At 46.2% G+C, this 12,807-nt stretch overlaps 1 protein-coding gene across 1 annotated transcript; it reads right to left on the reverse strand.

Annotated features, from left to right (window-relative positions):
• Positions 1 to 9,149: 9,149 nt before the first annotated feature.
• On the reverse strand, positions 9,150 to 10,330 carry LOC101083957 (interstitial collagenase-like). Its single transcript, XM_045038959.1, has 4 exons — positions 10,068 to 10,330; positions 9,830 to 9,974; positions 9,250 to 9,375; positions 9,150 to 9,206 (listed from the first exon to the last, which is right to left on the reverse strand). Exons 1-4 carry the CDS (start codon positions 10,217 to 10,219, stop codon positions 9,150 to 9,152), a joined length of 480 nt encoding a protein of 159 aa, XP_044894894.1. The 5' UTR covers positions 10,220 to 10,330.
• Between the last annotated feature and the right edge of the window lie 2,477 nt (positions 10,331 to 12,807).

Raw genomic sequence — 12,807 nt, forward strand, 5'->3', positions numbered from 1 at the left:
TTTTTGGTTTAAATATTTTTGAGATACTGACATACAGTGAAGGATACAAGTCTTAAGTGCATAATTCAGTGAATTTTACAAATGTACCTGCCCATGTAACCCACCCCCCACGAAGAACTAGAACATTTCCAACGCCCTAGAAAGATCTCTATGCCCTTTCTCACCTGATCTGAATCCTTCCCCAGAGTCAACCACTGTTCTTATTTCTTTCCCTACAGATTACTTTTCCTAATCAACAAGGTCATCCAAATGGAACCAAGCATATGTAGTCTTTGTCTGGAATAATAGTTTTTAGCTTCATCTGTGTGGTGGTGTATACTCGTAGATCATTTATACTCCTTTTTCTATGGTATTGTACCACGTGAATATACTCTTTCCAGATTTGGGCTACATGCATAAGCTTCTATGAGCCTTCCCAAGCAAGCTTCTTGTAGGTTTGTGTTTTCATTTATCCCGGGAAAATATATTGAAGAGGTCATAAGGTAGGTAAATATTTAACTTTGTGAGTGACTTCCATATCGTAGGAGAGCTCCTCATTGAGTGTATTCCGTCATTCATATTAATAAGTTTAGTGGTTTTGTAGTAATGCCTTATAAGAATTTTATTTTCTTGATAACTAATGACATTAAGTACTTTTTTTTATGTGTTTATTGGCCATTTATATGTCTTTCTTTATGAAGAGTTTGATTTGATTAAGACTTCTGTGTATTTTTCAAAAACAAACTCAAAATGGATGAAAGAATTAAAGGTAAGACAGGAAGCCATTAAAGTCCTAAAGGAGAAAGCAGACACAAACCTCTTTGACCTTGGCCGCAGCAACTTCTTACACGACATGTCTCTGGAGGCAAGGGAAACAAAAGCAAAAATAAACTATTGGGACCTCATCAAGATAAAAAGCTTCTGCATGGTGAAGGAAACACTCGGCAAAACTAAAAGGCAACCGACGGAATGGGAGAAGGTATTTGTAAATGACATATCAGATAAAGGGTTAGTATCCAAAATCTATAAAGAACGTATCAAACTCAACACCCAAAAACAAATAATCCAATGAAGAAATGGGCAAAAGACATGAATAGACACTTTTCCAAAGAAGACATCAGATGGCAAACAGACACATGAAAAGATGCTCAACATCACTCATCATCAGGGAAGTACGAATCGAAACCACCTCGCACCTGTCAGAGTGGCTAACAGTAACAACTCAGGCAACAACAGATGTTGGCGAGGATGCAGAGAAAGAGGATCTTTTTTGCACTGCTGGTGGGAATGCAAACTGGTGCAGCCACTCTGGAAAACAGTATGGAGGTTCCTCAAAAAAACTAAAAATAAAACTACCCTATGACCCAGCAATTGCACCACTAGGTATTCATCCAAAGGATAAACGTGTGCTGTTCTGAAGGGGCACATGCACCCCAGTGTTTATAGCATCACTATCGACAATAGCTAAAGTATGGAAACAGCCCAAATGTCCATCGACTGACGAATGGATAAAGAAGATGTGGTCTATATATACAATGGAGTATTACTCGGCAATCAAAAAGAATGAAATCTTGCCATTTGCAACAACGTGGATGGAACTAGAGGGGATTATGCTAAGCGAAATTAGAGAAAAACAAATATCATAGGACTTCATTCTTTTGAGGAATTTAAGATACAAAACACATGAACATAAGGGAAGGGAGCAAAAATAATATAAAAACGAGGGGGACAAAACATAAGAGACTCTTAAATACAGAGAACAAACAGGGTTGCTGGAGGGGTTGTGGGTGGGGGATGGGCTAAATGGGCAAAGGGCATTAAAGAGGACACTTGTCGGGATGAGCACTCATTGTCATATGTAAGTGATGAATCACTGGATTCGATTCCTAAAATCATTATTGCACTATAGGCAATAATGATGTAAATTAAAAAAAAAAAGAGTTCTGTGTATTTTTACTTGGGTTGTCATTTTATTATTGCTTTGTAGGAACTTTTTATCTCTATTGGGTCCAAGTCCTTGGTCAGATGTAGGTATTAGAAATACGCACTTCCCCCGTGATCTCATATTTCCACGAAACTGTCAGTCTCCCTGGACTCTGTGGATGGTTTTAAGGCCTGGGTCCTGGCGTGTTCTCTGCGAGCTGGACCAGGATAGAATGGAAGCAGCTTGGGGCAGATGTTTGGTAAGACAGTCTGCACTCCACTGTTCTCATTTTTCTCATCCTCATCAGTGGGTCCCGCCCCACCAGGAACCGCTCAGAAATTCTGTGTCCGGCTCCGAGCATTTCTGGGAGCCACTGCCGTGTCCGGGCTGGGGGGACGGGGAGCCGGGTCCTTCAGGAGCTGGTCAAGCTGACCCCACACCTTGTTACTGGCGTCCCGGCTCCGCTGGCATCCCGCCTCAATTCTGTATTAATTTGTTAATTTTTTGTGTGTACCTCCTTGGCTCCCGAATTATAACAATGACAAACATCAAACAGAAACTAACAATGGCCCCTGTCCTCACGAGCCTGCTTTGTAGAGGGCAGACAGGCAGTAAACAGCAGATGTAAGGAGAGACTGAATTACAGAATATGCTAGAAGGTGACCACTGCAGAGTGGTATGGGACAGTCAGGACTCCGCGTCTCTGTGGAGGGGTGGTGCACACTGTACTACTGACAGAGGCAGCCAGCGATGGTCCCCCTGAGAAGGACATTTGAGCAGAGATGCAGGAGACGTGAAGGACTCAACCATGCAAGTATTTGGGGGAATCGTGGTGAAAAGGCACTGAGGTCCGAATACATGTCACACGCTCCACAACTAGCAAAGAAGCCAGTGCAGCTGGAATTCAGCAACCAAGAGGGAGAACGCTAGGCAACGAGGTGCAGAGAGAGCAGGCTTGGAGGGCCTTGTAGGGGCCTGAGTCTTCGCTGAGCGTGAAATAGGGTCACTGCCCTGACCTCACCCCTCGTCTCTCCCTCATCCTGCCCTGTCCAGGCCTGCCGTGCCGATGCGGGGTCCACAGCAACACGTGAGAGAAGGGGCAGCAGTAGAACCCGCTTCCACAATCCCGCCCCCGCATGGGGGCAGCTGTCCCTCACCCATCGGGGTGCTGTTTCCTCTTCCCATGCCACTCAGGCTTTCTTCTCTCTTGCGTCTATTCTAGGATTCACCGGCCTCCCCTTACTTCTTCGTCTTTGATTCACAGGAAGGAGCCCGCAGGCGGCTTGCCATCTTGCCCAGAATTACTGAGCATGCATTTATTATCTTGGTAAACAGAAAAAGAAAATACTCAACCACCAACATTATACCAATAGTTCACTATAAAATCGAGGCACCTTGAGCACAGAGCAGCATCAGGAAACCTAAGAGAAATCCGTTGTGTGAGCAGAAGCGAGGATTTGCGCGGTCTCGATTGTTTTTCAGCAGCAATCACTAGCCTTTGCAAAGTGTATCTGCCTAATGTGACCCACCCAGAGTGCTCTGCGCGGAACACTCCCTGGAGGACAAGAGCCCTCAGGCTACTGTTCGGGGACCGGCTCCTAACCTGATGAAGAGAGCTAGGACGATAGCGGAGAAGCGTAAGCAGCCCACTCATGTTTCTGCGGTAAATTTGAGGCTACGTGCTGGCTTCAGGCTCTGGGCTTTGTCACTGAGAAATTGGAGAGAAGTCACCGCAATAGGGCTGAGGGAATATACATAAACCTACCGAATCCAGGGCTCCCTCCGGGACCCCCAGCCAAAGCTCAGTAAATCCCTTCTTCCACTGCGATTATTTATTAAAAAGCTGGTCATTTTTATTCTTTCTTCTCTTTATATATATATTTCTAAGTAAGTACTATGCCCAACGTGGGGCTTGAACTCACATCCCCAAGATCAAGAGTCACGTGCTCTACCGACGGAGCCAGCCAGGCACTCCCAATCCCTTCCATTATTTGACCTGAGGCTCAGTTTGTAATCAAAACCAGAGAGGTGGGCCAATAACCAGCCCCTTCCCCTCAGGTGATGCCTCCGCCATGAGAAAGGAATGTGCTTGAAACTCTGTACATCCTGTCCTCCCACAAACTTCGTGGTGAGCTTGCCTAGCCTTACAGACACAACATGTGAGAAGGTGTTATCTTGAGAAGCACAATTACTTAACATATCATAGAATATGGACAAAAAGCTTTTCTGTAGGTAAACCTAGGGATGAGCTACAGCCATGAGACCCTCAGCACTCAGGTCAAGCTGAGGTGTGGAAGTTCGTGAAGGAGTACAATCTCGTTAACCCAGACTATCTCCAGATCGAGGTTAAATCAGATTGTACTCATATGCCTGTGCCTCAGTATCGCCGAGAGACAAGAATAAAATACTGAAATATCTGGGTCCTCAGGGAAACACCTCCCCTGGGCTCATCAGGGGTATTTTTTCTTTTCTCCTTTGTGATAGTCAATCATCATTTACTTCTGCAGTGGAACCAGCTGTTGGTTTTCAGGACAGTCAAAATTTGCTCGGTTTTAGGATCAAATTTGTACTGCCTTTTGCCACGAAAGAAATAGAAATCCTAGGAAGAAAAGGAAAGGTAACGATCCTATGAGACAAATAGATGGTGATTTTACACACAAACTCTTGAAAAAAAATATCCATTTCCACACAGGCAATTTGCTCTCATATCCAAGGAACAGTCCATTTGTCATTTCTATGTGCACAAAAGGGAGACATCCTTACCTCCATCTTGGAAGACAGCATCAACTTTTTTGCCAACTCCGGGAAAGTCTTGAGTTATCTCTTTGGGAAAACCCACATCCATGGACTGCGTGTTTTCATCATACCTGGTAAAAAAAAAAATTATTAGAAATCTCAGAATGTGTGATTAATAACAATAAGTAATACTCAGCATTAAGTATCAAGTCACTGTTCTGAGTGGTTTGAGTATACTGCTTCCTTAACTCTTCACAATAAATCGGAGAGGTGGGGGCTGCCTTCATTTTCATTTCGTAGAAAAGCACCGCTGTAAACAGTTGTGAGTGGGTGCATTGCCAGCACAAGGGTCCCAGTTCAATAGGGGTATGGGAGACTGGAACAGACTAGAGCAGCATCAACCCTAAAATCTGATTCAAACTTTATCTCGGACTCCATGGTCTGCCCTATCAGGGAGAACTACCGTGGGAAAGAAGGTTCCTTTCTGTTCCCGCTTTCTATCGTCCTTTTCAACTCCATCCTACAGGTCCCTTGCCTCGCAAGGACAGACACGGCGTGACGATAACAGAGAGGCTTCCGAGTGACTCTTGGTCTAGCTGCGTCCATTCACCAAGGGAGGATGGAGGTTCTGCAGCGTTTGAGAATGATTTTTAAAAAGGCAACTCCTTCCGCTGAGTGAGCTGACCATCTGCCTGTCTTTACCCCCAATGCTCGCTGGCAGCAAAGAAGTACGTCATCCCAGTCTCCTCCTCGTGAACGGCAGCATCGATTTTCTTCGGCCTTTGGGGGAAGCCGAAGGAGCTGTAGATGTCCCTGGGATAGCCATAGAGTGCCCGGTGCCCCTTGATGGCCCAGTATTTACCACCCGTCAACAGAAAAACCGAACATGAAAACACTGTGCCCGGGGCTCTGAGGACAGTAGTCAGGCTTTCCCGCAGATACTCATTCACGAGAGGTGGATACAGGGTTTTATTCCCAAGTGTGGTGTCCCCGAGCCAGGCATTTGTCCGGGGTGCAGGCGGCTGGCTTCCCCAGATGCACAGGGGTCCTGCGGCCATGGCGTCTCCCCGGGAGGCCCCTCTCAGCTCCTGGCAAAGGACTTGGTACGTGCTCGCTTAGCATCTCCAGCACATCAGCGCATCGCACGTCATGATGCCACAGTATGAGCACAAACACGCGACCGCCTCACAAGAAGGCAGTGTGAGACCTCGTGTGTATATAAACCCTCCTGTTTTCTCCACACACGTTAGATCTGTTTCAAGATTCTTGACTTATGGAAATGGCCCCCTTAATTTTCAACAACCAACAAAAACCTGATGAAACATGTAACTCATAAACCCATCAACCAAAAAAAACCCCGGAAGCATTACCTTTAAAAAAGAAAACTTCATCTCTTCTAGCAACTTCATAAGCAGCGTCTACTCCGTTACCTAAGTCAGAAATGACATCGGGATCCACTGTTTCGTAGAAGACACCTGTGCGTAGGAAGAACCTGATTCAGAGGAGAGGAAAAGATTGTAAGCGCAGCAGCCTGGGTTGATGACCAGCTCTTCTCCCTGGACACGAGTCTGCCCCCCCCCCCCCAACACCATGCTGGACCCTCTGCCTGCGAGATGTCTCATCTCACAGAGATCCTACGTGCCAGCAGATGACACAGGCCGACCGACGAGGCTAAAGAAGGTGTGAGAGGCTCCGACCAAGCTTCTCCATCGTAGGGTTTTCCGGTTGGGAGTTTTGCCGCGTTTGTGTCACGTCCTGGGGACCAGGGTGACAGCTCAGCACAGGCTCCTACGTGGGCTGGCGGGAGTGTTCTCCAGACCATAGACACCAAATGGAAGCATACAGCGAGCCACCAGCCTTGGGAAGGACCAGAGGGCTCATGTCCCGGAAAGAACCTTCCTTGTTAGCCTCCTAGCAGGCCCAGCCGCTGCTCGCAGTCCCTGGACCCACCACCAAGCCCCTTGCAGTGTCGGCACTGGCCCCCATCAGTCCCTCTCAGCTCTTGACGTCCCCTGGACCTTCCTCTTCGGGCCCTAGACTACCTTGCCCTCAGTGCGGTGTAGACATCTGATTTGAGCAGTGCTGCTCGGAAGAACCTATTTGTTCCAACTCACTAACACGTTTATCATCCCAGACAGCAGAAATGAGCTCAGGAGTTTCACAGCTCAGGGGTCGGGGAAAGGAGTTGGAAGACGACTTCCAGCTCCATTACTGACAAGCCTGTGATCTGTCTGTCTGCCTAACCCACGAGTTTGCCTGTGGGCCAGTGTGGAGTGGAAGCCTTATAATGCCTTTGACTTTATGAATTTTCTGGCGACTGAATGACTTACCTAGGATAAAAATTTGTTTTTCTTCTTTCTATTTTTGTTTAAGTAATTTCTACACCCAGCGTGGGGCTTGAACTCACAACCCCGAGGTCGAGAGTCGTATGCTCTTCTGGCTGAGCCAGCTAGGTGCCCCTTATCTGTGATAAAAATTTTTGAAGAATAAATCACTTCATGCAAATGCACTACTATGAAAATGACCAGTTAAATATATATTGCTAAAGAAACAGAGACCGTTCAACGAAAATGTCAGAACAACTTAAAAGCATATCAGTATTAATGGTGATTTTTTCTTTCTTTCTTCAATTCTTTCTTTCTTTCTTTCTTTCTTTCTTTCTTTCTTTCTTTCTTTCTCTTTCTTTCTCTTTCTTTCTTTCTTTCTCTTTTAGATTTTTAAATGTTTATTTATTTTTGAGAGAGAAAGAGAGAGAGAGAGAGTGAGCACGGGTGGAAGAGGGGCTGAGAGAGAGGGAGATACAGAATCCGAAGCAGGTTCCAGGCTCCGAGCTGTCAGCACAGAGCCCGACATGGGGCTCAAACCCATGAGCCGTGAGATCATGACCTGAGCTGAAGTCCGATGCTTAACTGACTGAGCCACCCAGGGGCCCCTCTTTTTTTCTTTCTTTTTTACATGTTTTAAAAGAAGAATGATTCTGCACGAATTTTGGTGACAGCATCAAATGTTAACTTGCTATCACAGGCTCGTGGGATTGGCAGTTCTTTTGGCTGGATGGGATTTTTGGAAGGTCCTAAAAAATAAATAGAGGTTCTGAAGTAAGTTAAGTTGGCATATTATGTTAACACAAAAACATTTAGAAGGAAGCCTCTATTTTTATTATTTTAGAGAGACAGAGGGCGAGCGAGCGAAAGAGCAAGCAGGGGAGGGGCGGAGAGAGAGAGAGAATCCCAAGCAGGCTCTACCCTCATCACAGAGCCCAACCCAGGGCTTGATTTCACCACCCCGAGATCATCACCTGAGCCACAATCAAGAGTCAGATGCTCAACTGACTGAGCCATCCAGTTGCCCCACAGAACGAAGGCTCTTTCTTAAAGGACGCAGCTGAAAGCTGTTTATTTGAAACCCACATCTAGACCCCTAATTGTTTGTCCAGCATTTTTACTTTGTGCTCACCATAGATGGCCTGGATGGCATCGATGTCCTTCAGAGACAGCAGGGCATCACCACAGTAGATGTATCTGGGGAACATCAAAGAGCCAATGTCATCACTATGGAGTAGTCCAAGGGAATGGCCCAACTCATGTGCCGCCACATAATACAAGTTGTAGTCTAAAAAGACCAACAGAACATGTTTGCAATTACTGCAATGCACTTTTGAGGAACCCAAGAGGGAAATATAAACATCCAAACCTCAGAAGCTTTATTTTTGACTTTCTTTGTGCAGATTTGGTGTGTAGCTGGTGGTATGTCTGTGTGGGGTATACGTGTGTGTGTACGTTTCGTCAAAGAAAGAAGAATGTCTTAACAATTTTAGGTGGGCTGAGGAAAGTCTGAATTTCTGAGATTGGACTAGTATAATTCCCGGAAGAAACTCAACTGACAAAGAAAAATCCCACTGATTAATAACTATCATAAAATAAGGTAGAAAGTGTTATGTTCTAGAGGAATAATAGGATTCTATTGACATTTATTATTGTTTTATGCTCATAAATCTTATATTATCTTCTATGTCTACTTCTGAAAATTTAGGTAACGTAGGAAAGCACCAAGAAAACTTCCCCCAAATCACTTTACCGAAAATAACCATTTGGGTACGTAATAATATATGTGACAGTGTGATTTAAAACATCCTAGCAACATTTTTAGAGTAACGTACTTTTGTGGGTAAAATGGTATTACTTGCAGAAATAATATTCCCTTATTTTAAATAAATGAGACCAGGGGTGCCTGGGTGGCTCAGTTGGTTAAGCGTCCAACTTTGGCTCAGGTCATGATCTCACTGTTCCTGCGTTCGAGCCCTGCGTTGGCTCTGTGCTCACAGCTCAGGGCCTAGAGCCTGCTTCAGATTCTGTGTCTCCTTCTCTCTCTGCCCCATCCCCACTCATGCTCTGTCTTTCTCTGTCTTAAAAGTAAATAAAACATTAAAAAAAATAAATGAGATCAAAGAGTTCCCATTGGCTTTCTAAGCAATTATAGTTTTAATAAAAGCTTATGTTTACTAAAGTATTTAAGGCTGATCACAAAGCTGGCCCACTTGACTAAAGGCATTCTTGTAGAGAAAACACTGACCCACAAAAGGGGGAAATAGGAACAATTTGTGGACTCACTTCTGAAGTCATCGGTCCATGTTTTTTCCTCATCAAAATGAACACCTCCTCCCATGCCCCTTCCTGGCGCGAACACATGAGCAAGCGGGCTTCTGATTCTGCCAAAGTCGGACTTACCGCCATGATCTGTGAAGAACAGGACAGCAGGGGCGGATCCCCGTTATGTCTGGCTTCCCCGGGGAAAGGTCAGGGCGGTGACAAACAGCCCAAAGCTATTCTTAAAAAAAAAAAAATAATAATAATGTTTATTTATTTTTGAGACAGAGAGAGAGACAGAGTATGAGTGGGGATGGGGCAGAGAGAGAGGGAGACACAGAATCCAAAACAGGCTCCAGGCTCCGAGCTGTCAGCACAGAGCCCGACGCGGGGCTCGAACTCACGGACCGTGAGATCATGACCTGAGCCGAGGTTGGACGCTCAACCGACTGAGCCACCCAGGCGCCCCCCAAAGCTATTCTTGATCTTTGAAGCTTCCTTTCTTTGGCCCATGAAATCAACACCCCTCCACCCCCAGTGGAGAAGGCCTGCGAGCATCAGGAGGTAAAGTCCAGAATGGATTTGGGAGATAAGAAGGGCTTACCTCCCCAAAGGATAACATTATGTCCGCTTGACCCTCAGAGACCTTGGTGAAGGTCAGGGGTGAGACATCACTCCAGAGTTGAAAGGCTTTCTCAATGGCACGGTCCACCTCTGCTCTTGGCAGATCTGGTGTGTAGTTTTCAATCCTTGACGTGAAATAAAACAGAGACATGTCAGACCTCCTCTGTCATGGCTCTGATGGGGAATAGAGTCCTCGCTCTGGTGCCCGTTCTCATTACCTGTAGGTCAGGTCTGTGTGCTCCCATCGAGGGTTCCCCTCAGTGAGGACGTAGGGAGCCACGTCGGGCCCCCCACACCAGCCCTGCTGCATCACGTGCAGGGTCTCGGCATCTGGCCGCCCAGTCACCTTCAGCCCAAAGAATTTCTGCATTTCCTTCAGCTTCTCAACCACTAAACCGCTGTTTCTCTGCCTTCCAGATTTGTTGGTCCCAGTCTTCAAGTTATAGTACTTTTGTAGGTATTTCTGATAAGGAGGCAAATATCGAAACACAAAACGTGAAACCTTTCTCATTTACTTCCTGAAAATCTTCAGGATTTCACTGTGGGGATAGAGAAGTTCTTTTGTCTTGAAGATTTCGGGCAAAGAGGGGGGAAAAAAACCTGTCTGCATCTGTGATGATTTCATAGCCTTTATGAGGCTTAACAATAAATAATAACACTGTGAAGTCAGTGTTAAGGTAGTCAGGACTCTCTCTCTGTCTCTCTCTCTCTCTGTTTCCCTCTATCTTCCAAAGAAATGTCTACAAATGTGTAAAGACATGTTTCGTTTTGTTATGAGGGAACCTGTTTCAGAGAAAGTAGTTACCCCAGAATGAATCCCAGACTTGCTTGAGCTTCTAGACCTTGACCTTGGAAACATGAGGATGGCGTGTGGGAATCAGCATTTACCTGGATCATCGTGGCATCTCACTCTCGTGTTTCAGCAGGCGCTGTGAAGACGTGAACCCCCACGCCCCAGAGCAGCAGCAGCAGGGGAAGGCTGGGCATGCTCACCTAGGTTGTCCTTCTCTGCTGAAGACCTCCGACGCCCCCCCACCTCCTGCTGCTCCAGGGTGTTCGCCTTAGGGCTCCCCCTTTTGTAGGGTCCTTGCAGCCCCAGAAAAACAAAGGCTAGCTGATTCACATCTGCCCAGAAGAGCCGCATCCTCTTGATTTGCAACGGGTGGGCTCAACCTTCAAAAATCGTGACTTCAAGCAGGGTAACCTTTCATCTTTCTTTTTGTCTTTACAATCTTGTGATTGTGATCAAACAGGACATCGACAGAGACACACTCCCCCCCCCCCACAGTTCTCTTATTGATTCCTTTGCAAGGACAGTTTGCAGTCACTCCCGCCGTGGCCCCTTCGGAGAGGACCCGCAAGTGTGGAACGGGTGAAGGAGCTGAAGATCACAGGTTCAATTATCTGCAAAAACACTTCCCTGGATGATGAGATTCAGCGTGTTTTACTCTGGGAGGAATAATTTTTTAAGAGACGCCAGTGAGAGTGCGAGTGGCTGCTGAGTGGGTGTTTCGAGGGAAAGTCACTTCGCTTCCGCGCTGTCTCCATGCTTTATTCGTGTGCGGCCAGAAACGTCTCCTCGCGGGTGTGCCTTATGAAATAATCCGGAAGGTGTTCCGAGTTACGGCACACCCTTGATGAGGGCGCCGCCCTCACACGAGCTGACCTTCTCTGGCAGGTGCGGCTCTTCTGAAGAAGAGCCTCGGCGGGGACGAGCCAGGACCTCACCTGTCTGCCCCCGCGTGGAGGTCTGAGATGTATGGGGATGCCCGGGGCATCTCTGTGGGCTCTTAGTCATGCTGCAATCCAGACTATGACTTCCCTAATGTGTGTTGATTTCCTGCCTTCAGATCCCTTTTCTGTGAATCAGGTTCTGATTATGAAACAGATTATGTTCTGTTTTGCTGAATTTGCCTCAATTTGGACAGAGGAATTTTCACATGATGCATTGTTGTTTTCTTTGTCTAGGTTACTCATGCCTCTGTCCTAATTTACTATGAGGCCAACTAGTTTGATCTACTGCTTTTCGTCAATTAGTCAACTCTTGGTCAAATGCGCACTGGATGAAAAGTACCACACGTAACGTCCGCAGAGCTTCGTGCCTTTTACAACGTGAGCTTAACTTCGTCTTCGCCACACTTCTACAGAGCACTTAGGGTGGATATCATTAGTTCCACCTGAAAGATGAGGAGGCTAGCTCCTCACAATAATTAAGGGGACAGGCCTGAGGTTGCAAAGCCACCACACGGCTGGGGAGGATCTGCGACCCAGGTCTTTCGAACACAAAACAGGCAACCAAGCTCTAAGTACGTATCAGCGAACGATGCAGACATCTTGGCTTTTGAATGAGTTACTGAGAGAAGACAGATAGAAAGATAGTTGGATGGGTAGATAGGTGGATAGATAGATAGATCATTATTAAATATTGATTCACTGGGCCTGCAACCAAACCATGATGTTATATTATTTAATTTTATTGACACAGACCTAGAAGTATGCTTTGTATTCTATGACTAGTGAGAACTGACTGGTTTTACTTTTGTTCTCCCACACAGATGACTGAAAGGTCAAGTCTCTTTGGAGCACATTACATCAGCCTAAAGTCGAGTGTTTGGCCCAGAATTTGCTCAACGCATGATGCTGGCAGGTAGTGTCTACGCTTTGAGGGAATCCATCTAGTGTATGAATCGAGGCTCGTGATGTCAACAAGCCCACAGGAGCAAAGGCAGACCATAAAGCACAATATTCGAAAGTTGAAACGTCTCCCAAATCAGGGCACATGGTTTCCCTCATGTGGGCGCCGCAGTCCTGCAGAGAGATCTCAGCGATTCACCTGTTACTTCAGCTCATGCTGCGTTGCTTTTTACCAAGATCCTAGACGATATCTGTACAATGACGAGGGAGGACGATCCCTCCCCAAACACCTACAAGTGACAAGGAATTGGGACTTAGATGACC

Source organism: Felis catus, chromosome D1 (assembly GCF_018350175.1).
Source record: "Felis catus isolate Fca126 chromosome D1, F.catus_Fca126_mat1.0, whole genome shotgun sequence".
In the NCBI taxonomy this organism is placed as follows: Eukaryota; Metazoa; Chordata; class Mammalia; order Carnivora; family Felidae; genus Felis; species Felis catus.

Bases quoted from the DNA above. Each gene is read 5' to 3' on its own strand.
- LOC101083957 (XM_045038959.1), bottom strand. From the start codon at position 10,219: ATGCAGAAATTCTTTGGGCTGAAGGTGACTGGGCGGCCAGATGCCGAG. The intron at 9,376-9,829 runs GTAAGCCCTTCT...TGTTCTTCACAG, and splicing joins TAATGTTATCCTTTGGGGAG to ATCATGGCGGTAAGTCCGAC. The intron at 9,207-9,249 runs GTGAGTCCACAA...TTTGTGGGTCAG, and splicing joins ATGGACCGATGACTTCAGAA to TGTTTTCTCTACAAGAATGC.